Source organism: Canis lupus, chromosome 24 (genome assembly GCF_003254725.2).
Source record: "Canis lupus dingo isolate Sandy chromosome 24, ASM325472v2, whole genome shotgun sequence".
In the NCBI taxonomy this organism is placed as follows: domain Eukaryota; kingdom Metazoa; phylum Chordata; class Mammalia; order Carnivora; family Canidae; genus Canis; species Canis lupus.
Genome location: NC_064266.1, coordinates 25,749,960 through 25,777,644, shown reverse-complemented (window position 1 = coordinate 25,777,644; position 27,685 = coordinate 25,749,960). Strand labels below are relative to the sequence as shown.

Below are 27,685 nucleotides of genomic sequence, written 5' to 3'. Positions count from 1 at the left end.
TTTGTTAAACCATGACTATTTGTCCACTTACCTCATTAATACAGAGAGCTGTCAAATCATTGCCAGAAGTAATCTTTATACCTCGTAAGCATGTTTTGAAAATATATTATATGGCTGTCTAGTTATCTAGTGAATGTAAAAATAAATAGTGAAATGTTTTTTATTTTCTTTAACATTTACTTATTTAAGTGATCTCTTCCATTCTGGGGCTCAAACCCAAGACTCCCAAGATCAAGAGGCCCATGTACCACCGACTGAGCCAGCGAGGTGCCCTGAAATGCTTTCACTTAAAAAGCATAGTATATGAGTGCCTGGCTGGCTCAGTCAGTGGTTTGGGGACCTCTTGATCTCAATTGTGAGTTTGAGCCTCATGATGGGTATAAAAATTACTTTTAAAAAGTTTTAAAATAGGGACGCCTGAGTGACTCAGTGGTTGAGCATCTGCCTTCAGCTCGGCGTGATCCTGGGATCCTGGGATTGGGGTCCTGGATTGGACTCCCTGCAAGGAACCTGATTCTCCCTCTGCCTGCCTGTGTGTGTCTCATGAATGAATGAATGAATGAATGAATAAATAAATAAATAAAATCCTTTTAAAAATTAAAAAAATAAAAAGTTTTAAAATAGGGAGGCTCAGTGGCTCATTTGGTTGAGCATCTGCCTTGGGCTCAGGTCATCATCCCGGAGTCCAGGATGGAGCCCAGTGGCATTGGGTTCCCTTCTCAGTGGGGAGTCTGCTTCTCTGTCTGCCCCTCCCCCCACTTGTGTACTCTCTTTTTCTCTCTCAAATAAGTAAAATCTTTTCCAAAATAAAAAGTAGGGGCGCTCAGGTGGCTCAGTGGTTGAGTGTCTGCCTTTGGCTCAGGTCGTGGTCCCAGAGTCCTGGGATGGAGTCCCACATCAGGTACCCCCCGGGGAGCCTGCTTCTTCCTCTGCCAATGTCACTGCCCCTCTCTCTGCGTCTTTCATGAATAAATAAATAAATTTTTTTTTAATAAAAATAAAGAATAAAGGGGCGTCTGGAGGGCTCAGTTGGTTAAGCATCTGACTCTTGATTTTGGCCCAGCTCATGATCTCAGGATCATGAGATTGAGCCCTGCTTCTGCTCTGCACTGGACTTAGAGCCTGCTTAGGGTTCTTATTCTCCCTCTCCTGCTCCTCCTCCTGCCCCACGTGTGCGTGCATGCGCGCTCAAATAAATCAATCAATAAATAAATAAAACTTAAAGAATAAAAAAAAATTTAAAGAATAAAGCATATCATATTCCTGTAAAGAAACAATGGATTGGGGAAGGTAAGGAAGGATTAAAGATGTAGGATTGTAAGGGGCTAGGGGAACCTTTGCATTTGGTAGAGAGGGAAAGCTGCTCCTATGGAAGGATAGCATTGAAAATAGATATAATCTATAACCTAACTTTATTTTTGATCAACACACTGCCAACCCTCAGATTAAGGCAAGTTAATCATATCACCTTTATGTATCTTTATCTTCTAATGGGCTTATAAAAGATGATTCTGTACCTACTAAGTGAGAAAGCCATAGTACCTTAAACTGCTTATGTGTGGGCATATTGGAAGAAGCAAAACTGTGAACCAAATCACTGATTTTCCTTATTTACTAGATAAAATTGAGGGACAGAGGCTAATTGGACTACTTCAATTTAGTGGTCACTTCATTCTACCTCTCAACCTCTACTTTACCCTTAATGTTTTGCTCCTTTTTTCCTTTTTAAAGATTTTATGTGGGCAGCCCCGGTGGCGCAGCAGTTTAGCACTGCCTGCAGCCCGGGGTGTAATCCTGGGGACCCGGGATTGAGTCCCACATTGGGCTCCCTGAGTGGAGCCTGCTTCTCCCTCTGCCTGTGTCTCTCTCTGCCTCTCTCTCTCTCTCTGTGTCTCTCATGGATAAATAAATAAAATCATTAAAAAATAATAAAGATTTTATATATTTATCCATGAGAGACACAGAGAAAAGGCAGAGACATAGGCAGAGGGAGAAGCAAACTCCTCGCAGGAGCCCAATGTGGGACTCGATCCCGGAACTCCAGGATCATGCCCTGAGCCACCCAGGTGTCCCTTGTTTTGCTCCTTTCGTAGTAGGCAGGAGTTTGGGAAACCAAGAAGATGAGTTATCATAATTTTCACATGTAATGACTTTTCATTCTTTCACTAGATTTTCTTATATTTCATGAAGACAGAAGCCATGTTATTTACTGCTAAATCCCTAGTGCTTAACATAGTAGCTCAATATCTATTTTTTGAATGAATGAGTATGATGCATTATTTGGGAATATGATCAAACTGTTTTAAATTTATTTTTCTGGGATCCCTGGGTGGCACAGCGGTTTGGCGCCTGCCTTTGGCCCAGGGCGCGATCCTGGAGACCCGGGATCAAATCCCACATCGGGCTCCCGGTGCATGGAGCCTGCTTCTCCCTCTGCCTGTGTCTCTGCCTCTCTCTCTCTCTCTCTCTCTCTGTGACTATCATAAATAAATAAAAATTAAAAATAAATAAATAAATAAATAAATTTATTTTTCTTTCTATTAGATATGCAACCATTGTCTCCAATTTCTGTCCATGAACGCTACAGTTCTCCTACTGCAGGGAGTGCTAAGAGAAGACTTTTTGGGGAAGACCCCCCAAAGGAAATGCTTGTGGACAGGATCATAACAGAAGGAACAAAATTGAAAATTGCCCCTTCTTCAAGCATTACTGCTGAAAATATATCAATTTCACCTGGGCAGAGTCTTCTAACTATGGCCACAGCCATAGTCACAGGGACAACAGGACATAAAGTTACAATCCCATTGCACGGTAACATTTTAATGCCTTTATCTTATATTTTTTCTGAATTGGTTAATTAAGATTTGTCTTGCTGGATTGGATCACGTGGCCTTTTTAACCCAGTTTCTTTTGAACCTATACTATTTTTTTTTAATTTATTATTTTAGAGCAGTTTTGGGTTCACAGCAAATTGAGTAGAAGGTACAGGGGTTTCCCATATACCCACTGCCACACATACACAGCTTCCATCACCATCAGCATCCTGCACCAGAATAGCATATTTGTTAACAATGGATGAACCTACATTGACACATCATTATTATCCCAAGTCTATAGTTTACATTAGGGTTCACTCTTGGTATTGTACATTGTATAGATTTTGACTAAAGTTTAATGACACATATCCACCATTATAGTATTATACAGAATAGTGTCATTGCCATAAAAATCCTGTTTCCATCTTTTGTTTTTGTTTTGTTTTGAACTTACACGGTTTTTTGAATTTTCACATTTTAAAAATTTACCATTCTTTTTGTTAAGACTATTTTACTTTTTTATCTGAGCTTTATGAATGAGTTGCAAAAATCTTGTTTCTTGATTAAAAACATCTCCTTTAGAGTTCAAAAGAAAACAGTATTTTTTCAGAGCAGAAATAGAAAACAAGGGTGTTATAACCTAGAATTAAAAAAAAAAATCTAGAATTAATATTTTTGTGGATTTCTTCTCCTTTTCTCACCTATTCCTATGTTTATACATAGATAGTTAAAGATAATTGACAACCTTTCTGGAACACATGCAGCTTATTTCTAAAACTGAAAACTCTTGTTTATATGTTTAGGTATTGCAAATGATGCTGGAGAAATCACACTGATACCAATTTCCATGAACACAGCTCAGGAGTCCAAAGTCGAGAGTCCTATATCACTTACTGCTCAGTCATTAATTGGTGCTTCTCCGAAACAGACTCATCTGACTAAAGCGCAAGAGGCACATCCAACTGGAATAAGCAAACCAAAGAGAACTGGTTCTTTAGCACTGTTTTATAGAAAGGTATGTGATTTTATGGCATCCAAAAGATCTCATTTGGGGTGCCTGGCTGGCTCAGTCAGTAGAGCATGTGACTCTTAATCATAGGGTTGTAAGTTCGAGCCCTATATTGGGTATAGAGATTATTTAAAAATAAAATGATCTCATTTAATCAGTGCATCTATTGAGTAATAGAGCACCTTTAGCATTCTCTTTTGTGTGTATGGTAAAATATACATAATATAAAATTTATCATTTTAACCATTTTTAAGTGTACAGTAAAGTTTCATTAAGTACATTCACATTGATACACAGTTTTCACCATCATCCATCCCAGAACATTGTCATCTTCCTAAACTGAAACTCTGTTCCAATTACAATAATTCCCCATTCCTCTTCCCACCACCAGCTCCCGGCAGCCACCATTCTTCTTTCTGTCTCTATGCATTTAACTATTCCAGGTACCTCATATAAGTACAAATATGCATCCTTTTGTAACAGGGTTTGTTTCACTTAGCATAAGTCTTCAAGATTCATCCATATTATAGCATCATTCAGAATTTCCTTTTTAAGTCTGAATAATATCCCACTGTATTTATATATCACATTTTGTTTTTCAATTCATCCATACATGAACATTTAGGTTGTTTCTACCATTTGGTTATTGTGAATAATGCTGTTATGAACATTAGTGTACAAATATCTACTCAAGTCTCTGTTTTCAGTTTTCTTGTATATATACCCAGAAGTGGAATAGTAATTCTGAATTTAATTTTTTGAGGAACTGTCATACCATTTTCCACAGTGTCAGCCCCATTTTATATTCCTGCTATAGAGACGCCTGGGTGGCTCAGGGGTTGAGTGTCTCTGCCATCAGCTCAGGGCATGATCCTGGAGTCCCGTGATGGAGTCCTGCATTGGGCTCCCTGCATGGAGTCTGCTTCTGAATCTGCCTGTGTCTTTGCCCCCCTCCTTCTCATGAATAAATAAATTCTTTTAAAAAAACAGTTTTATATTTCTGCTACCATACATGAGGTTCCAAGTTCTCCACATTCTTGTCAACTCTGTTTTCTGTTATTTTTTAAGATTTTATTTATTTATTGATGAGAGACACAGAGAGAGAGGCAGAGACATAAGGCAGAGGGAGAAGCAGGCTCCATGCAGGAAGCCTGATGTAGGACTCCATCCCAGGACCCCAGGATCACACCCTGAATCAAAGGAATACAGATGCTCAACCACTGAGCAACCCACATGTCCCATGTTATTTTTGATAGTAGCCATTTTAATGAGACTGAAGAGTGGGGAGGGCACGTTCGTGGCTCAGTCGGTTAAGTCTCTGCCAGATCATGATGGCAGGGTCCTGGCATTGAGCCCCGCATCAGGCTCCCTGCTTAGCAAGGAGTCTGCTTCTCCCTCTCTCTCTTCCCTCCCTGCTCATGCTCGCTCTCGCTTGCTCTTTCTCAAATAAATAAAATCTTAAAAAAAAAAAAAAGAAAAACAGAATGAAGTGGTATCTCATAGTTTTGATTTGCATTTCCCTAATTATTAGTGGTGTTGAGCATCCATCATGTGTTTATTGGCCATCTGTTTTCCTTGGAGAAATATTTATTAAAGTCTTTTGCCCATTTTGTATTTGAGTTTTGTCATTGAGCTGTAGTTCTTTATATATTCAGGATAAGAATCCTTATCAGGTTTATAATCTGCAAGTATTTTCTCCCATTCCAGGAGTTTCCTTTTCTCTGTGTTGATAGTCATTTTGACTTTGAAGAAGTTCAGTTTGTCTATGTTTTATTTTACTGTCTTTTCCTTTTTGTGTCATATCCAAGAAATCATGGAGCATTCCAATGTCATGAAGCTTTTCCCCCTGTTTTTTTGTAGGAGTTTTATATTTTCAGCAATTGTGTTTAATTCTTTGATTCACTTTGAGTTAATTTTGTATATGGTAGAAGATGAGGATCTATCCTCATTCTTTTGCATCTGTTTTCTCAACACTATTTGTTGAAAAGACTCTTTCCCCTTGAATGGTCTTGGCACCATTTTCCAAAGCCATTGAACCATATGTGTGACAGCTTATTTCTGGGCTCTTTTCTAAGCATTGTCCTCGTAATTTCTTTTTTTTCTTTTTAGGATTTTATTTATTTATCCATGAGAGAGACACGGGGCAGGGGTGGGGTACAGAGACACAGGTGGAGGGAGAAACAGGTTCCATGCAGGGAGCCCAATGTGTGGGACTCAACCCTGGGACCCCAGGGCTCACGCTCTGAGCCAAGGCAGACACTCACCACTGAGCCACCCAGGCATCCCTGTCCTCTTAATCTCTGTGTTTATGGTAGTCCTATACTGTTTTGATTACTAGAACTTTGTAGTGTGTTTTAAAATTGGGAAATGTGAGCCTTCCAACTTTGTTCTTCTTTTTCGAGATTATTTTGGCAATCCAGAGCCCCTTGAGATTCCACATGAGTTTTAGGATGGATTTTTCTTAAGATGGATTTTTCTATTTCTGTAAAAAAACATCATGGGGATTTTGATAGGGATTGCACTGAATCTAAATTGCTTTGACTAGTATTGACATCTTATTACTGTTATTAAGCCTTCAAGTCCACAAATATGGGATATCTTTCCATTTATTTGTGTTTTGGGTATTTTGTTTTTTAGTTAACATACAGTGTTTTATTATTTTAGTTTCTTTCAGCAGCATTTTACAGTTTTCAGTATATACTCTTTTACCTCCTTGGTTGATTCCTAACTATTATTCATGATATTATAAATGCATTTGCTTTCTTTATTTTATTTTGGGGTTATTCATTATTGGTGGTATAGGAAAAGAGATATTTTATTTTATTTTAAGATTTTATGTATTTACTCATGAGAGACACAGGCAGAGGGAGAAACAGGCTCCACACAAGGAGCCCAACATGGGACTCGATCCCAGGTCTCCAGGATCACACCCTGGGCTGAAGGCAGTGCTAAACCGCTGCACCACCGGGGCTGCCCTTCATCATTAATTCTTGAAAGACTTGCCCTTTTCTCTACTCCCATTGCCTCCTCTACTCTGACTCCCCAAATCCTACCTCCACTTTGTGCCTTTCTAGGCTTGTTTTATTTATTTTTTTTTTATTTTTATTTTTATTTATGATAGTCACACACACACACACAGAGAGAGAGAGGCAGAGACACAGGCAGAGGGAGAAGCAGGCTCCATGCACCGGGAGTCTGACGTGGGATTCGATCCCGGGTCTCCAGGATCGCGCCCTGGGCCAAAGGCAGGCACCAAACCGCTGTGCCACCCAGGGATCCCTCTAGGCTTGTTTTAAAAACAGAGATTGAAAATGCAGCTTTTCCCCCATTCCCTATTTTTAATTTTCAAAATGGCAGATTTCTGCCTTTGATAATGAATCTAAGATTGACAGAAATAAAACTTTAGTTTTGAATTTTTAATTCTGAATCTATTTCAGAATCTGGTTTTTTTAGCATATTGATATAGATTAGGAGATAGAAAAATTTATCCTCAAAGAGAATAGTATGTCTTTATCTATAAGGAGCATAAGTGTCCAGGTCTATAGTGAATTCAAAATAACCATTCCTTGAATAAATTACAGCTATTAATTATGTTGAACTCCATGTGATACTGGTGTTCTGTGCCTGAATGGAATTTTCTATGAATTTTTTGTTAAAATCAGAAGACTTTCAGAATATGTTTCTGTAATGCATTGGATCAACTCTGTAAAAGATACTTAACAAGTATTATTTAATTACATATTTCTTGTAATCTTTTAAGTTAGGACTGTATCTTTTATTTTCTATCACAAATACAAAGTTTTAGCATCTTTCCCACTTGTCTGACCGAAATGGATTCCGTTTATCTCTTGGCCATCTCAACCAGAAATAAGGTGATAGGATGCAGAAAATTAGTTTGCTATAAAATGAATCACTTGTGAAAAAAAAAATGAATCACTTGTGGCTTTGGAGTCAACCACCTCTCTTTTTTTCAGATTAGTGTGTTGGATAGGTTACATTTGTTTTTAAACTCTAATTTGTGGATTATTTTCCTGCCAAAGATACTTTTATATAAGGGATATTTGACTCTTTTTCATTATTTTTCCCTGAACATTTAAATTTAAAGGCTTAAAACAGTAAAACATAATGCTTCTTGGATGACTGGAAACCATTTTAGACTCTTGTATGGACCTTCTGGTCATTTGCATTACTATCAGTTCATACAAAGATTATAAAAATGAGGGACACCTGGGTGGCTCAGCAGTTGAGCATCTGCCTTTGGTTCAGGGCGTGATCCTATAGTCCCAGGATCGAGTCCCACATCAGGCTTTCTGCATGGAGCCTGCCTCTCCCTCTGCCTATGTCTCTGCCTCTCTCTCTGTGTGTGTCTCTCATGAATAAATAAATAAATTAAATATTTTTAAAATAATAGTAAATAATTTTAAAAATAAAAAAATTACAAAAATGAAAGGCTTCAAGGCATTGAACTGAATTTAATATTCCATTTATGTGCTTGTGGAAACAATGTAGAACATAGGGGAAGCCTTTTATTTATTTTTTTTATTTTTATTTATTTATTTATTTTTATTTATGATAGAGAGAGAGAGAGAGAGAGGCAGAGACATAGGCAGAGGGAGAAGCAGGCTCCATGCACCGGGAGCCCAACATGGGATTCGGTCCCGGGTTTCCAGGATCGTGCCCTGGGCCAAAGGCAGGCGCCAAACCGCTGCGCCAACCAGGGATCCCAGGGGAAGCCTTTTAAATTGTTTAGCTTTCTGACTTATTCTTGAAGTCAAACATTTTAGCTCTTTATTATATGACTTTTCTTTTTGAGATTTTATTTTTAAGTAATCTCTACATGCAACCTGGAGCTTGAACCCACAACCCCGAGATCAAGAATTGTATGCTCCACCAACTCAGTCAGCCAGGCACCCCTACTATCTGACATTTTAGACTTTGTGGCAGTTTTATCTGAACAAAAAAAATGGTGGGAATTTCTGAACACTTGAAAAATTATGTATTCATAATGGTTATGATGCAAGTAAATCCTGCAGTTAGTGTTTCTTTATTTACATAGGTGACAGCACAGAGGACATCTTTTTCAAAATAATTTTTTAAGATATTTATTTACTTATTTGTTTATTAGAGCATATGACAGAGATCACGGGCAGGGGGGAGGAGTAGAGGGAGGAGCAGATTCACCACTAAACAGGGAGCCCAACACGGGGCTGAATCCTTGGAATCTAGATCATGACCTGAGCCCAAGGCAGATGCTCAACCAACTTAGCCACCTAGGTACCTCTTTAAGATGGTTTTCTAAAGAGAATTTTGCTTCAATCTGTGGTCTCCTGCTGTAGGACAGAAATTTTATGTAATTTTACATAATATTTATCAACAGCCTAGGTGTTTGTCAGTCTTGGCCCAAATCCCATGTTCATGGTAAGAGGTAAATTAGAGAAATTACTTGTTTTTTTTGTTGTTGTTTTTTGTTTTGTTTTTGTCTTAATGTACTACCTTCCATCTTAGGTCTATCATTTGGCAAGTGTCCGCTTACGTGATTTATGTTTAAAACTGGATGTTTCAAATGAGTTACGAAGGAAGATATGGACATGTTTTGAATTTACTTTAGTTCACTGCCCTGATCTTATGAAAGACAGACATTTGGATCAGCTGCTCCTTTGTGCCTTTTACATCATGGCAAAGGTAATATATAAACTAGGGGAAGCTCTTGGTCCTAGTTTCCCATTCTTTTATTCTTCACAGGAAGAAAAAGCTCAGATATTTGAAGTTGCTTTTATTTGAAGCACGAAGTGAAGAGAAAAATCTGTTGCACTTACTAGTTTGCCTTAAATGCTATTTGCTGGGCAGCTCAGGTGGCTTAGTGGTTTAGCGCCACCTTCAGCCCAGGGCCTGATCCTGGAGACCCAGGATGGAGTCCCATGTCAGACTTCCTGCATGGAGCCTGCTTCTCCCTCTGCCTGTGTCTCTGCTTCTGTGTGTGTGTGTGTGTGTGTGTGTGTGTGTGTGTGTGTCTCATGAATAAATAAACAAAATCTTTTTTTTTTAATAAACAAAACCTTTAAAAAAAAATGCTGTTTGCCAGCACTGCCCACCACTGTTAATTAAGTTAAATTCCAGCTACTGTATCTATTCTCTAGACTCCATTTCTTTAGCTTTCCCATATCATAAGACTACATTGGTTGTAAAGAAATTGGAATAGATCTTAGAGACCATTTGTAGTATATGGCTCTCCATATTATTAATGTGAACGGCACCATTGCCACCCCCATCCCTGTGACACCTCTCATCTGATACTTCACAGTAAAATGATCATTATGTTGTAGGCTGATAACTAAGGCCCAGAGCTGCAAGTAACTTGTCAAAGTTATACAATTAATAAATGGCAACCTAGGATTTCCTATTTCATAATTTAATGAATTCATAATTCATAAAATAGCTTGTATAACATTGCTCTCTAGTGATTTGTTGCACCACCTTACAAGAGCATTTTATTTTGTAGTTGCTACAACATTGTATGTTTTTATCATAAAATAATATCTTACTTGTTTTTTAAAATTCTGATATATCTGAGACAATCACCTATAACTTTGGTCTGAACCATATGACCACACTGGCAGTCCTAGTAAGTGTACATAGTTATCTAAATTTTAAGCTTTTTGAGACAGAGAACATGTTTTTAGACTTATTTTTGATTATCCTCTCACAGGGCTTTTTTTAAATCTCTGTACAAAATAAATACTAATAAATGTTATTAACTAATCATTTGTGTTTTCCAGAGAACTATCAGAGTTCAGGCTTTGCCATTTCTAGCTCATCATTATAGAGAAAAGGTTTAGTGGTAATGGACTTTGATTGAAGTAGACGGAAGGAGTAAATTAAGTAAACTTTATAATAAATAAGCCAGAAAAGATACCTTTATAGATGAAAATCCATTTTCTTCCTTTTGGCCACCACTGTAAATTTTCTGGCTAAGCATTAGAAACCCTATAATCAAAAAAAAAGAAAGAAAGAAAGAAAGAAACCCTATAATCTGTCCTAAAATATTAAAAGCTTCATCGTGGGCAGCCCGGTGGCTCAGCGGTTTAGTGCTGCCTTCAGTCCAGGGCGTGATCCTGGAGACTGGGGATTGAGTCCCATGTCGGGCTCCCTGAATAGAGCCTGCTTCTCCTTCTGCCTGTGTCTCTGTCTGTTTCTCTCTCTCTCTCTGTCTCTCTCTCTCTCATGAATAAATAAATAAAATCTTTAAAAATAAATAAAATAAATAAAAGTTTCATTGTATAGTAACTGCTCAATTTTCTTGTGAATCACAAGAAATTTTCTGTCCTTTAGTATGTGGTTAATTTACTTTTAAATAAGTACTTCAAAAGCTAATAAAATCAGAGACTGCAGGGGATGCACAGATCTGAGTTTTCTTGTATCATTCTTTTTATAAAAAAATACATTTTCAGTAGAGTTATACCATAGCAATATCAGTGCTTTTGATTAATGAAACTATTAGCTGAGTTCCCAGAGGCCACAAAGCCTGAACTTTAAAGGTAGTAAATATCATAAATGGTAATGGTTTTTAGTCATGGACTGGCCTGGGGTTAATGGCTTTCTGCAAGACTGCTCTCAATGACAACTTATAATTGAAGTTTTGTTCAGAGCCTTTTTCTTTTAAGAGTAATTGATAAATACAGTTTTTATTTTCCTTAGGTAACAAAAGAAGAAAGAACTTTTCAAGAAATAATGAAAAGTTACAGGAATCAGCCCCAGGCTAATAGTCATGTGAGTTGCATTATTTTTCCTCCTGTCCAAAAATAGGTTTGTACTGTTTCTCTGTTGACAAGTCATATAGAAGGTAAATTTCTTTTACAGTTTTACTCTACTTTAGAGGGTTTTTGTTTGTTTGTTTTTAAGATTTTATTCATTTACTCATGTGAGACACACAGAGAGAGAGAGAGGTAGAGACACAGGCAGAGGGAGGAGCAGGCTCCACGCAGGGAGCCCGATGTGGGACTCAATCCCAGGACTCCAGGATCACACCCTGGGCCAAAGGCAGGTGCTAAACCGCTGAGCCACCCAGGGATCTCCCTAGAGTTTTTGGTTTAATGCATACTATTAAACTTTAAAGACAGTTTCAGAAAAGCCAGGAAGTTGGCTGCTTCTCACTCATCCATATATTTGCATATACTTGTTAACATATTCTCCTATTTCATTTGTTCATTTGTTGAATGGGGACATCTGTCACAAAAAATATGGGGCACCTGGCTAGTTCAATCAGTAGAGCACGTGAGTCACAGGGTCATGAGTTCAAACCCCACCATAGGGCATGGAGCCTACTTTATAAAAAAATCAAATGAAAAATATGTATGATAATAATATTCTTTAACTGTATGAGACTTGATTCTCTAATGATATTTGAATCCAGTGAAATTTGAGGATTTATTAACTTAAGTCAAGCTTCTTTTGCCATCTATTTTCTTTTTTTTTTTTAATATTTTATTTATTTGCTCATGAGAGACACAGAGAGAGAGAGAGAGAGAGAGGTAGAGACACAGGCAGAGGGACAAGCAGGCCCCACCCACGCAGGAAACCCGACACGGGGCTCGATCCTGGGTCTCCAGGATCACGCCCTGGGGTAAAGGCAGGCACTAGACGCTGAGCCACCCGGGCTGCCCTGCCATCTATTTTCTATTAAGAATCTTAATGTTTGCATCTTTAAATAGATATCAAGCATTTTTGATAATGTTGTTTTATAGTAGTGATGGTGAGAATCCTACAATCCTATACAACTTTTCAGCTATGGAAATATAAAATATTAACCTAGTGATGGCCTGGCACATAGTAAGTATTTAATGACTGTTGCCTCCATAATATTACTATTACTGTAGCTGAAGAACACAAGATTAAGCTACCTTAAAGCTTTGACCACTAAAGAGCCTGGTTGCTGTGCTCTAGGGAGCATAATAGCCTCCTTTTTGACCTTTGTGATCTGCCATCTCAGGAACAGATAACTGCTCAGATATCCCATGTTCAAGTACTGGTAGTCACACCCCCTTCTAAGAGAGCCCTACATATAATTTTACTTCCTTATCTAAGCTTCAAAACACAGTGATAGTAATACAGACATTAGAAGAGCCAAGTACAGGCATTTGTTATATCCTATGACAGGCTAAGAGTTTCTGGACCCTTCAGAAAAATCCCTCAGGAACAGAGCCTAGAGAGGTCCAGATTATCCCCAAAGATCATTAAGGTGAAGTTAGTGTGGTCTAAAATGGACCAACCCAGAGCTTCCTAAAAATCCTCTCAACACCAATACTCATAGGATGACAGGGAATCAGTCATGCTTTTCAGCTATATTGGAGGTAGGAAAGAATTTAGGGCAAAGAAGGGAAACAGATTTTCCTGTGCCACCTGAAAGGAGGTGGAAGTGAGATGGGAGCAGGAAAACAAGCCTTCATGAGATCAAATAATTCTCATGTAAGGAATTAAAAAAGGAAGAATAATAAGCTCAGATATTTGAAGTTGCTTTTATTTGACAAAACCTGCTCATTACTGTTTAGTTGCTATCTGCTACCTCAAGTCTTCTGTTTTGTAAACTCCTACAATGGTATGGTTTAGGTGATAGGCTCTGCTTCCATATGCCATCTACTAAGATGTTTGCCGTAATCTGCATTTGCCAGGCTAACAACCCCTTGCCCTTGATTATCACCCATACAGACAAATACCCTTTCACTGGTAACCTATTTTGTTCTTATTTTGGTTTTGCTTAACTTGTGCCTCTCTGACATAGCAGTCCTTTTTTTCTACTCTGACCTATAGGTCTATAGAAGTGTACTATTGAAAAGTATTCCAAGAGAAGTTGTGGCATACAATAAAAACATAAATGGTGATTTTGAAATGACAGATTGTGGTAAGTTGCCCAATTTAATAATCTATATATAGCATAACTTTGATTACATTGTACATAACACAGTGGGTGTCAGACAACATGGAGGCAATGATGTAGGTGGGATGGGTAATGCATATGTGAATGCATTAGGGAAAAAACAAGTTTGAGATAAATATGGGTCAGGTGCTTCCCTCCCCAGAGATGGTATAAATTGAAACCATTAACGTGTTCACCTGTTGTGTTTTAGAAGCTATTCCACATTTAAGTTACATATGTTAGTAAAACACATAAAAGGCTTCCCAGAACTTTTAAATAAATAGGTAAATACTCCTAATTTCCCCAACATGTGCCTATTTTAAGCATTAGGCATTTATAATAAATGATTTTCATCAATAAAAACTCATTTCTGATATTGACTATGTTAATTAGCAGAGCATTGGCCTTTGATTGAGATATGCCTAACAGAAACCCTTATAGTAGCCATCTATTGGGAATGAGCTTCCTGATTAAAACAGTGATTTACTCATGGACTATGCATTCTTCATTATTATGTTAATGGACTACGCAGACTGGTATTATTGATTAGAAAATGTCAGGGGCTCCTACGTGGTTCAGTTGATTGAGTGGCCAATTCTTGATTTAGGCTCAGGTCATGATGTCAGGGTCTTGGAGTTGTGGGGTTGAGCCCACATGGGGCTCCTTGATTAGTGTGGAGTCTGCTTATCCTCCCCCTCCCTTTTTGCCCCTCCCCTACATAGTTTGCGCTCGCTCTCTCTGATAAATAAAATCTTAAACCAAGAGAGAAAGAAAATTTAAGAGACCCAGATTATAGGTTAATCTAAGTAACACAAATGTAATACACCAGTGTATTATATCAGCATGTTGAAAACTACAATACTGGGATCCCTGGGTGGCGCAGCGGTTTGGCGCCTGCCTTTGGCCCAGGGCGCGATCCTGGAGACCCGGGATCGAATCCCACATCGGGCTCCTGGTGCATGGAGCCTGCTTCTCCCTCTGCCTATGTCTCTGCCTCTCTCTCTCTCTCTCTCTGTGACTATCATAAATAAATAAAAATTAAAAAAAAAAAAAAAAAAAAGAAAACTACAATACTTCTTCCTCAGTGCCTTGTTTTAAGGATTACAAAGAATGATATGTGTGTGCTGTTTAACACAGATCTGTTTAAAGTAAGGCCTTAGTAACAGCTATTATTTATTATTTTTTAAGCAATATAAAATTTATTGTATCTTATTAGTATTTCATTTTAAATGTCTTTTTTCTTTTTTTTTTCTTCAGAAGCTAATTTCTCTAAGGCCTTTTTTTTTTTTTTTTTTAAGAATTTATGTATTTACTCATGAGACACAGAGAGAGAGGCAGAGACAGAAGCAGGCTCCATGCAGGAGCCCGACATGGGACTCGACACCCGGTCCTCAGGATCACGCCCTGGGCTGAAGGTGGCGCTAAACCGCTGAGCCACCGGGGCTGCCCCATATTCTTTTTTTAAAAGTACTTTGTAGGGCAGCCCCAGTGGCGCAGCGGTTTAGCGCCGCCTGCAGCCCAGGGCATGATCTTGGAGACCCTGGATCAAGTCCCACGTCAGGCTCTCTGCATGGAGCCTGCTTCTCCCTCTGCCTGTGTCTCTCTCTCTCTCTCTCTCTGTCTCTATGAATAAATAAATAATCTTTTAAAAAAAAATAAAAGTACTTTGTTAAAAAAAAAAAAAAAGTACTTTGTAGGGGGCACCAAAGTGGCCCAGTCAGTTAAGCAGTTAAACATCCAACTCTTGATTTCAGCTCACGTCATGATCTCGGGATTCTGAGATTGAGCCCTACCTCAGGCTCCACACTGAGTATGGAACCTGCTAAAGATTTTCTCTCCCTCTGCCCCTCCCCACCTTTCTCTCTCTCTCTCTCTCTCTACCTCTCTCAAAAATAAATAAATACTTTAGGGGTGCCTCGCTGGCTCAGTTGGAGGAATGTGTGACTCTTAAGGTTGTAAGTTTGAGCTCCATGTTGGGTGTAGAGATTAGTTAAATAAAACTTTCAGGGGTGCCTGGGTGGCTCAGTCAGGCCTGTGCATTCAGCTCAGTTCATGATCCCAGGGTCCTGGGATTGAGCCCCCACATCAGGCTCTCTGCTCAGAAGGGAGACTGCTTCTGCCTCTGCCTGCTACTTTCCCTACATGTGCTGTCTCTGTCAAACAAATAAAATCTTAAAAAATAAAATTGAAAAATAAAATACTTGAAATGTTGAAGACTAGGTCATACATTAAAAAAAAAAAAAAAAAAACCTGAAAAGTAGATTCTCTCATGAGACAAAAATTCTGTTTTCTTTTTTTTTTTTAATATTTATTTATTTATTTTATGATAGACATAGAGAGAGAGAAGCAGAGACACAGGAGGAGGGAGAAGCAGGCTCCATGCCGGGAGCCCGACGTGGGGCTCGATCCCAGGACTCCAGGATCAGGCCCTGGGCCAAAGGCAGGCGCCAAACTGCCAAGCCACCCAGGGATCCCCAAAATTCTGTTTTCCTATGAAATATATAACATTGGTAAATGCAAATTGATAATCAGGTGATTTTATTTCACATTATATACCCATTTAACAATCACCAGACAATAAAGATATAAATAGAGCATGTTTTTACTTGTTTTTGGGAGTATATTGATACCTTTTAGAAATCCCAGCAAACTGCCAAAATATCACTGACGTGGATAAAACAACTAAAGTTTTAAATTGGCTCATGATCAGTAGCTTTTGCATAACTGGAGCTAAACAGCAATGCTCTCTCAGTCAGAAAGCCAGTCATAAATATTTATTGCCCACTGTTATTCCTGGCAATAAAAAAGGATGAATGGGGATATGGTAGGAGAAATATAAAACAAATATTAAATGCTTATTCCAGGGAAGTGCTGCTGTGCTGGTCAAGCCCATCATATCACCCTTTGATTTATAAATAAATTCTGATCTTCTTTCTTATTTTTATCTTAAAATAATTTTACTTCTTTCTCCATTTTTAAGTGTTAAGAATCACAATATATGCCTCTTCTCAATCTGAAGACTCATAACAGTATGTGCAAAGAAACCATCATCAGTCAATTGAGCAGCTCCTTTAGGGGTGATGGATGAGGGTTTCATCACTGTGTGCTTCCCAAATAATTTGGATATGTATGCCCAAGCTCTGAAACCAGTTCCCTGAGAAATGAATATCTACTGTTTTCTTAGTGTCGTTTTCCTTAGATGAAATGTGTTATCCTGGGATATAAAACCACATGCATGATGGTTGTAATTGGTGGCCACCTGCAACTCTGGGATAATTACCTTCTTCCATTCTACTTTCACTTTACATCTTTAGAAAATTCTGAAGCCAAAGATCCAGGCTGAACAATTTATCATGTCTCTCCAGAGCTCTGCAGATAATTACTCTATTCTCCTAAAGATTTGTCTCATTCACTGATAATTTATGTAAATATGGTTATAAAATCACATTTTAATTGCTTTTTAATTACATTTAATTGACAGTGATTATATGGTAATCCAAAAGACATTCTTCTTATTCATGAGAGCAGTAGGGAAAATTATAAGACCATAATAGTTCACTGATTCATTTAAAAAATATTTATCAGGGTCAGGGCACCCAGGTGACTCAGTTGGTTGAGCCTCTGACTCTTGGTTTCAGCTCAGGTTGTGATCTCAGGTTGTGAGATCGAGCCCTGTGCAAAGCTCCACGCTTGGTGTAGAGTCTACATGAGATTCTTTTTCTCTCTGCTCCTCCCTCAGCTCACAGGGGAGCTCACTGGCTCTCTCTCACACGCAAAATAAATTTTAAAAATCTTTTAAAATTTATTTATTTATTTATTTATTTATTTATTTATTTATTTATTTATCAGGGTCACCTAGCTGGCTCAGAAGAACATGCAACTCTTGATCTCACAGTCATGAGTTCAAGCCCCATGATGAGTATGGAGATTACTTAAATAAATTTTAAAACTTTTAAAAATTTTTAAAAATACTTATCAAACATGTACCTCAAATTATATCAGATAGAGATCCCTTCTACCCTCTGGAGAAAACATATTTTTAACAGTTATAGCGGCAGGCAAGCAAAACTTTGATCCCCATCTCTCTTGCAGTCTTTCATAAGTTCCATCTCCTAATTAAGACTTTAATTTAAGGGTACCCGGGTGGCTCAGCCATTGAGCATCTGCCTTTGGCTCAGGGCGTGATCCTAGGGTCCTGGGATCGAGTCCTGTATCAGACTCCCTTCAGGGAGCTTGCATCTCTCTCTGTGTCTCTCATAAATAAATAAAATCTTTAAAAAAAATGATTTTAGAGATGCCTGAGTGGCTCAGCGTTTGAGCATCTGACTTTGGCTCAGGGCATAATCCCAGGGTCCAGATCGAGTCCCACATTGGGTTCCTTACAGGGGACCTGCTTCTGTCTCTGCCTATGTCTCTCTGCCTCTCTCTGTGTGTCTCTAATGAAGAAATAAATTTAAAATCTTTAAAAATAAATGGTTTTTCCAGCTGCAAGACTTCTCAGAGCCTTTAATATTCTAACATGGATTCTGAATTTCCAAGAGGAGGATATAATATGCAACATTTCCTGAACTTATTTGACCATATAGCCCTTTCCTAGCTATTGAGATCCTTCAAAATAGCAAGAGGGGCACCTAGCTGGCTTAGTTGGTAGAGCATGTGATTCTTAATCTTGGGGTCATGAGTTCAAGCCCTATGTTGGACATAGAGCTTACTTTAAAAATAATAATAATAAAATTTGAATTTTAAAAAATAGCAAAAGGGCTGCCTGACTGGTTCAGTAGAAGAGCATGTGAGTCTTGGTCTCAGAGTTGTGAGTTCCAGCCCCACACTGGGCATAGAGATTGCTAAAAATAAATAAACTTAAAAAAAAAAGTCAAGGGGTGCCCAGGTGGCTTGGTCAGTTAAGCATCTAATTTCTGATTTCAGCTTAGGTTGTGATCTTAGGTTACAGGATCAAGCCCCATGTTGGGTTCCTCAGCAGAGGGTTTGCTTGAGATTGTCTCCCTCTCCTGCGGCTCGTGCATGTGTCCTCTGTCTCTCAAATAAATCTTTTTAAAAATTAATTTAAAAAAATACAAGAGTGAAAAAGGTATCCAAATTGTGACTGCGATTTCTGATTCCATGGGGCTGCTTGGCCCTTGGACCATGCTTGAGTTTTCTAGTTTTCCTAAGATGCCTTTGGCTCTTTGGCTTTTTTAAAAGTACTTTGTAGTGCTTTTATCTATGTCTGCAGTGTTTGCAGTCTAGTGTATTGAGAATAAAAATTTACTCGCTTCGGCAGCACATATACTAAAATGAGAATGAAAACTTTTCTTCAGGGAATCCTGGGTGGCTCAGGAGTTCAGCATCTGCTTTTGGTTCAGGGCCTGATCCCGGAGTCCCAGGATCAAGTCCAGCATCAGGCTGGGCTCCCTGCATGAAGCCTGCTTCTCCCTCTGCCTATGTCTCTGCGCGCCTCCCTCTCTCTCTCTCTCTCTCTCTCTGTCTCTCATTAATAAATAAAGTCTTAAAAAAAAGAAAAAAAAACTTTTCTTCATATACTCAATTATTTTTATTTTTTTAGTCTTTATTTATTTGAGACAGAGCACAAGTAGGGAGGGAGAGGATATAGGGGAGGCAGACTCCCGGCTTAGCAAGGAGCCCTAAGCTGCTGATCCCAGGACTCTGAGATCATGACCTGAGCCAAAGGCGGACACTCAACTGACTGAGCCACCCAGGTGTCCCTTTGCTGAATTATTTTCAATTTTCAGTGGTTTTCTTAGCTCCCATAAGCAGATGATTCTTACATGTTCAAGTAGAATGATTTGTAATTGTCTTGTAATGGTTTGTAATACTCTTGCAAAGAAAGAGTAGGGTAAATTTCTGCATGGTATCATAAGCTGTCCCAGAGTTACACAATAAATAGTAAAGCACCGGGATCCCTGGGTGGCGCAGCGGTTTGGCGCCTGCCTTTGGCCCGGGGCGCGATCCTGGAGACCCGGGATCGAATCCCACATCAGGCTCCCGGTGCATGGAGCCTGCTTCTCCCTCTGCCTGTGTCTCTGCCTCTCTCTCTCTCTCTGTGACGATCATAAATAAATAAAGATTAAAAAAAAAAATAGTAAAGCACCTCAAGATAAGCTATCATTTTATAACCTAGGAAACTAACTATAAACTGAGCACCAAGGTTCCTGTTGTGCTTGGGGAAAATAAGGCTCTTAGAACACTTCTTACCTGCCATGTATTACAGAAAAATAAATACAGGCAATTCATCTTGCTTCTTTCTTCATCTATAAGGATATGCTTTACCTTTTAGTCTTTCCACCTTTCTCAAAGAGCCATTATGACTATCTGCAGGCCTTTTGTTACCCAGAGCTCATGATTTGCCACTGCCACCCATACGTTGGAGCTCAATTTAGCTAAACCCTCACCCAGGGCTGGTGCCCTCTGGCAACCAGTGACCATGAGCTCAAAAGGTATGGTTGTAAAAACATTCTTGCTGAAGTAATATTTATAGAAAAAGAGTAGTAGCCTAAGTTTACATACTTGCATTTCTCAAGATTCCAATTTAATTTATACATAATTTAGATAGATTTCTGAACCCTTTCTAAAAACATTAATTGGGCAGCCCGGGTGGATAGCAGTATAGCACCGCCTTCAGCCCAGGGCGTGATCCTGGAGACCCGGGATCGAGTCCCACATCGGGCTCCCTACATGGAGCCTGCTTCTCCCTCTGCCTGTCTCTCTGCGCCTCTCTCTCTCTCTGTGTGTGTGTGTGTGTGTGTGTGTGTGTCTTTCATGAATAAATAAATAAAATATTTAAAAAAATAAAAACATGAATTGCTTTACATAGAGATTTGTGTTTACTTTTTTGTTGTAGAGAGAGTTGTAATTCAGATCTATATACATATTAAAGTGCATCTGTTTGAACTGGAGGGTATTATGCTGAGTGAAATAAATCAATCGGAGAAGGACAAACATTATATGATCTCATTCATTTGGGGAATATAAAAAATAGTGAAAGGAAATAAAGGGGAAAGGAGAAAAAAATGAGTGGGAAATATCAGAGAGGGAGACAGAACATGAGAGACTCCTAACTCTGGGAAACGAACAAGGGATGGTGGAAAGGGAGGTGGGCGGGGGGTGGGGGTGACTGGGTGACAGGCACTGAGGGGAGCACTTGATGGGATGAGCACTGGGTGTTATGCTATATGTTGGCAAATTGAACTCCAACAAAAAAAATTAATAAATAAAGTGCATCTGTTCTAACACTGAATTCTTTTAACAGACTTGGAAGATGCTACAAAAACACCTGACTGTTCCAGTGGACCAGTGAAAGAGGAAAGAGGTGATCTTATCAAATTTTACAATACAATATATGTAGCAAGAGTGAAGTCATTTGCACTGAAATACGATTTGTCAAATCAGGACCATGTGGTACGTTCTATATTTTACTACTATATGAATATTTGTAGTCATAGTTGGATTACTGTGAGTTTACTAGATAAGCATTTCCACTGATATATAGGAGGGAAAAAAATGCTAGTAATTAATCAAAGAGTGATTAAGACAGTGATACAATACAGACCAGAGGAAATCATGGAAATTTTATCCATACTATGATTATGTTGCTGGGAATTACGTTAACATACAGGCAAGTACTAGATGAGAATATGGAAAAATGAAAACAATTCTGGTAATTTTTTTCTCTTGTTTTTGATTTCTGTTGTTATATTTATATACGAGATAACTATTTTGCTCAAGATAAAGAGAAAAGGACATAAATAGGCCTGAATCATTAATAGAGGCAACACTAAGATATTTTTGTGCAGATTTGGAAGTACAAGAATGCCTGTAAAAGTATTACCAATGTTGGGACGCCTGGGTATCTCAGCAGTTGAGCATCTGCCTTGGGCTCAGGGAGTAATCCTAGGGTCCCAGGATCGAGTCCCACATTGGGCTCCCTGCGTGGAGCCTGCTTCTCCCTCTGCCTGTGTCTCTGCCTCTCTCTGTGTCTCTCATGAATAAATAAATCTTTAAAAAACAAAAAAACTTTCTCCCTCTGCCTGTGTCTCTGCCTCTCTCTCTCTCTCTCTGTGACTATCATAAATAAAAATTTAAAAATAAAAATAAAAATAAAAAACTATTACCAGCATATAAGCTGAGGTTGTTTCCCAAGAGAGTGGACATTAGTTGTAGAGGGACGTAGTCGAAACTGCATCTAGCCAGTAGCCATATATGTGTATTTGTATCTCTCTTTACATTTCTGTCTTTGTCCCTTTTAAGGAATGTGGCCTGTGACTATTCTCAGAGGCTATGACTGTTCATTCAGTTCCATCAGTTTCACCTCCCCCTATCATGAGTATGTCTGTCACTAGTCAATTGAAACTAGTTTTATTAGGGGTGCCTGGGTGGCTCATTTAAGTGTCTGACTCCTAATTTCAACTCAGATCTTGATCTCAGGGTTGTGAGTCCAAGTCCCATGTTGGACTCAACACTGCGCATGGGGCCTACTTTAAAAAAATTAGTTTATTAGCTTCAAGTGAAGATGATGAACGAAATTATTAATTAAGGAGCCATCTCCAGGGTCACCTGGGTGGCTCAGTGATTGAGTGTCTGCCTTTGCTCAGGCTATGATCCCAGGGTCTTGGGATCGAGTCCCACATCAGGCTCAAGGAGCCTGCTTCTCCCTCTGCCTATGTCTTTGCCTCTCTGTGTGTGTCTCATGAATGAATGAATAAAATCTTAAAAAAAAAAAAAAAGTGTAGTACCTGCTCCCCTAATTCTATTTCTAAGTCATTCACATTTCAATATAAAATCTTAACCAGGGCAGCCCTGGTGGCCCAGTGGTTTAGCACCGGCCTTCAGCCCGGGGCGTGATCCTGGAGTCCCAGGATCAAGTCCCGCATCGGGCTCCCTGCATGGAGCCTGCTTCTCCCTCGGCCTGTGTCTCTGCCTCTCTCTCTCTCTCTGTGTCTCTCATGAATAAACAAATAAAATTTTAAAAAATAAAATAAAATAAAATCTTAACCGTTTCAGTAACAGATTTGTTCCATGTTGGACTTATCCTGCTGGTTCATAGATTGCTGTCTCTTTTTTTTCCCCCTCTGCTACTGCTTTGGTTATAGGGTGTGTATGTCTGTGTGTATGTGTGTGTATGTGTGTGTAGAGACAGAGGGAGATTGTTATTGTGTTAGGACATTGATTACTTTGCTTCTACTTTCTTTGCATGGACAAGAGGTTCCTATGCTGCTGACTTACCACTTCTGGGTGTCTCAGAATTCTTCAGGAGTTCCTAAAAGAGGGATCCCTGGGTGGCGCAGCGGTTTAGCGCCTGCCTTTGGCCCAGGGCGCGATCCTGGAGACCCGGGATCGAATCCCACGTCGGGCTCCCGGTGCATGGAGCCTGCTTCTCCCTCTCCCTGTGTCTCTGCCTCTCTCTCTCTTTCTCTTGTGACTATCATAAATAAATAAAAATTAAAAAAAAAAAAAGGAGTTCCTAAAAGATACGTGGAAATAAACGTTAGTTTATTTGTTAGTAATTGTTGAAAAACAAAGAAGTAATTGACCATGTCTTTACTTTTTTCAGCCATAAACTCTTATAGTATAGCTGACACCTAACTAAGAAATGTCAATAAGAATAAAACTATGAGAGTGCTTGGCTGGCTCATTTGGTAGAGGATGCAAGTCTTGATTTTGGGTTTGTGAGTTCAAGCCCCATGTTGGGAATGAAGCCTACTTATAAAAAATAAAAAAAAGAATAAAAATATGGTGGGATTCACAAAAAGAAACTTAAACTTACAAAAATTTACTTTTGATTATTTCAGATGGAAGCTCCACCTCTCTCTCCTTTTCCACATATTAAGCAACAACCAGGCTCACCACGCCGCATTTCCCAGCAACACTCCATTTATGTTTCCCCACATAAGAATGGGTCAGGCCTTACACCAAGGAGTGCTCTGCTATATAAGTTCAATGGCAGCCCTTCTAAGGTAAGGTGCACACAAACTTACTCCAAAACAACCTATGTGCATGTGTTAAAAACTGGATTTCAGATTAATAGTTAGTAATCTTTAATCTTGGGCAGCCCCCGTAGCTCAGTGGTTTAGCACCGCCTTCAGTCCAGGGCATGATCTTGGAGACCCAGGATCAAGTCCCAAGTCAGGCTCCCTTCCCTGCATGGAGCCTGCTTCTTCCTCTGCCTGTGTCTCTGCCTCTCTCTGTGTCTCTCATGAATAAATAAATAAAATCTTAAAAAAAAAAAAAAAAAAGTAATCTTTTATCTTGCTCTTTGCCTGCAAAGTTACTACCAATAAATATGAACTGTTACTGTGGCAGGTTTCCTGTGATCAAGAGCAGTATGTTCAATTGAGACAGTTTGATACATTACTATCAATATACTGGAGAAGTCACTGCAAGACTCCAGTGTCTTAAGCATGATCTGCTTAAGCATGATCTTGAGAAAGGACATATAAGGCAGCAGTTGTAACTGGTCAGACACAAGGAATATTAACTTTAAAGAAAGGCTTTGGAAGTAAAAGTTCATTTGATGAATGGGATAGCGAAAAGTCTGAAAATAGAGGCCTTCTCATATTTATACAGACAGTTCTGTGGTTATTCCCATCTTAACTTCCATGCAGTGATGAAGATGTCATAGTTACATGATTGTTGTTTTCAGACATTTGAAAAGCTATCAAGCAGATATGTTTAGTATGTCTCCAGAAGCCAACCTGACTAAAATACAATACTTCACAGACCTGCATTTCCTCTTCATAGAAGTTGGTTTTCCTGAAAGGATTTTTAGAAGAGATTCTTGCATGAAATCAAAGATGGGACCAATTGACTTCTCAGGCAGTGATATCAGTACCATAGATCAGAATCACCAGGGGTGCTTCTTGAACACAGCTGTCTGATAGACCTGCTGAAACCCAAAGCTCTGGCAGGATGGTTCACTTGACAGTTATGATCCACAGCATTCAGGAACCACTTCTCTAAGACCTTGCTCTCAGAATGTAGTTTATAGATCAACAACATCAACATCTCCTGGGAGCATGTTTAAAAAAAAGGCAGGAACCCAGGGGTGCGTAGGTGGCTCATTCGTCCTCTGCCTTTGGCTCTATGATTAAGCCCTGTGTCATACTTCCTGCTAAGCAGGGAACCTGCTTTTCCCTCTCCCTCTGCTGCTCCCTCTGCTTATGCTCTTTATCTCTCTGTCAAATAAATAAATAAAATCTTTAAAAAAAAACAAAAACAAAAACAGGATCTCAAGCTTCAAGCCACCCCTACTGATTCTGAATCTGCATTTTAAACAGGATCCACAGATGATTAATAAGCACATTAAAGCTTAAAAAGCATTGCTCTAGGAGGAGGATTTCAAACTTTAAGGGAGTTTAGAATCACCTGAAGGGCTTGATTAAACATAGATTCCTGGAACCTGTCCCCAGAGTATCTGATTCAGTAGGTTTTAGGGTAAGGCTTGAGAGTTGCATTCCTAATAGGGCAAATCCAGTTTTTAAAGCCACTAGATGTGTTCTAATCATCCTTTTTAGGTTGGCCTAGATTAAAAAAAATAATCTCTGGGGAGCCTGCCTGGCTGGCTCAGTCAGTGGAGCATGCAACTCTTATTAATCTCAAGTTGTGAGTTCAAGTTCCATGTTGGGTGTAGAGATTACTTAAAAATTTTTTAAAAATAAATCTCGGGGTACCGGGGTGGCTCAGTCAGTTAAGTGGCTGACTTCGACTCAGGTCATGATCCTGGAGTCCAGGGATCGAGCCCCACATTGGGCTCCCTGCTCAGCGGGAGCCTGCTTTTCCCTTCCCTCTGCTCTTCTCCCTCAGCTCCTCCCCCACTCATGCTCACATGCTCAGTCTCTCTCAAATAAATAAAAATCTTAAAAAAATAAATTCTCTACCCTACTGTTTAGCTTTGGATAAAGTGCAGGAAGAAACAGCTTAGTGCTTTGCTGCTGTTTCCTCTTTTTTCCCCTTTTACTCACATGTGTCCTCTATTTTTGCAGAGTTTGAAAGATATCAACAATATGATACGGCAGGGTGAACAAAGAACCAAGAAGCGAGCAATAACCATCGATGGTGATGCGGAATCACCTGCCAAACGCCTCTGTCAAGAAAATGATGATGTTTTGCTTAAACGACTACAGGATGTTGTCAGTGAAAGAGCAAATCATTGAATGCCCTTCCTGTTTCTATGATAAAAAGCACTTTGAGATGGCAGAAAGTTGGGGCTCTGTCCTTCAAAACTTTCAGCCCTGTAGATGGAAAGTATCACTGAGTTAAAAGAAAAATTGCACCAAAATTATGTGCTTATTTTTTTTTTTTTTTACAATTTTCCAAAATGTAGTTGACAGTGTATTTTGAGTTGGATTGGAAAGCAATTATTTCAAGTGCCTTTTAAACATTTTAATAGTTATAGAATTTTTTAAATATCTATTTCTTGGCTTAGTTTTTAAGATGAAGTAAGGAGATACCTCATAATTTTTTAGCTCACTTTTGAAAATAATCACATGTTTCCTCCTGTGCTTTGTAACATGAAGGTAAATCATCTGTTTTTGGTAAACATGCTTTGAGATATCTCTGTTCTCCATTTAATACTGAGTAGGGGAGCACCTGGCTGATAGAATGTGAGACTCTTGATCTCAAAGTCATGAGTTCGAGCCCCGTGTTGGGCATAGAAATTACTTAAAAAATAATATACGTATATTGAATAGGGATTGGCTCCCTTAACACCTGGGCCAAAGGATGATACACTAGCTTGTCTCTGACCCATTTGGGCAACCTCACATACAGGTGCTGTTACCATTCTGGCTTGTCTAGCTCCCTTCTCATGCCCTTTCTCCTTGAGCATAAGCAGATTTGTACCTCAGCCCATGCATTACTAAACTCCTTGCTTTCCAACCATAAGCACTCTTAGCTGATGTCACAATCTAATAAAAGGGGTACTTGGGTGCAGCTTTCCAAAGAATCAGCTGTTCAATATTCACTTTTTCTAATGTGTTTCCAGAATCTGGAAGGACATGGATAAACCATTCTTAATTAATTTTGAGAAAGCTATGAAATGTATGTTTTTTAAACTACAAACCTTATTTTTTTTAATACAAAATGTTTAACTTATGTTTAACATGTTTAACCCTGGCTAATTCGATTTAGTCTAAGATTTGGCTGTAAATTTGTAATTGTCAGGAATTTTATTTTTAAATTTTAAGAAAAGTGATTTTGGTCACATTTTACTTTTCTGAAAATTACATCCTCATTTTTTTGTGTAGTATCTACACATGTTGTAAACCAAATAACATCAAACTTGTCTGAAGTCCTTGTATATATTTTTATGTAGCTCTAACTATTGTGTCATTTTCATCTTCGTTATTAATGTGGAAAACATACATGAGCAGTTATACATTGACTATATAAGAAGCTCTGCATATGTTTTTTCAGCTTTTAAGACATGATATCAGTGTACATAAAATAGCTAATAAAACATTAGAGTTTTTGAGATATTGAAAGAAACTGTATTTGTGCTCTTTTCTGCATTACTATAAGCAATTGTGCAGCCACCTAGAACCTATACCTTCTCAAATACCTGCTTTTTTTATTTTAAGATTTTATTTATTTATTCGTGAGAGACACAGAGAGAGAGGCAGAGACATAGGCAGAGGGAAAAGCAGGTTCCATGCAGGGAGCCTGTTGTGAGAGACTCTATCCAGCACTCCTGGATCATGCCCTGAGCTAAAGGCAGACGCTCAACCACTGAGCCATCAGGCGTCCCTCAAATACCTGCTTCTTATATTTAAAATACTTAGTGTAACTTAAAAGCTAGGAAGAGAATGGGGAATGACCAACTGCTTGAATAGTGTTTTCTTTTGAGTTGATGAAAACATTTTAGAACTTGATCTAGGGATCCCTGGGTGGCGCAGCGGTTTGGCGCCTGACTCTGGCCCGGGGCGCGATCCTGGAGAC

The 27,685-nt window shown here is 38.9% G+C and overlaps 1 protein-coding gene across 10 annotated transcripts in view; it reads left to right on the top strand.

The window, feature by feature from the left end:
- The window catches only part of RBL1 (RB transcriptional corepressor like 1), a 58,743-nt gene extending 31,508 nt beyond the window's left edge, over positions 1–27,235 (top strand). For 4 of the 10 annotated variants that reach the window (XM_025470015.3, XM_035705335.2, XM_035705334.2 and 1 more), the window contains 8 exons: positions 2,545–2,811; positions 3,620–3,831; positions 9,331–9,507; positions 11,521–11,592; positions 13,630–13,720; positions 21,003–21,151; positions 23,542–23,706; positions 25,732–27,235. In XM_025470015.3, the coding sequence (XP_025325800.1) occupies positions 2,545–2,811; positions 3,620–3,831; positions 9,331–9,507; positions 11,521–11,592; positions 13,630–13,720; positions 21,003–21,151; positions 23,542–23,706; positions 25,732–25,902 (1,304 nt within the window). In that variant the 3' untranslated portion in view covers positions 25,903–27,235. Of the gene's footprint in view, positions 1–2,544; positions 2,812–3,619; positions 3,832–9,330; positions 9,508–10,601; positions 11,468–11,520; positions 11,593–13,629; positions 13,721–16,065; positions 16,333–21,002; positions 21,152–23,541; positions 23,707–25,731 lie in introns of those variants that run through there. The other 6 variants (XM_035705333.2, XM_049100355.1, XM_049100354.1 and 3 more) reach the window with 6 other exon arrangements.
- Positions 27,236–27,685: the final 450 nt, after the last annotated feature.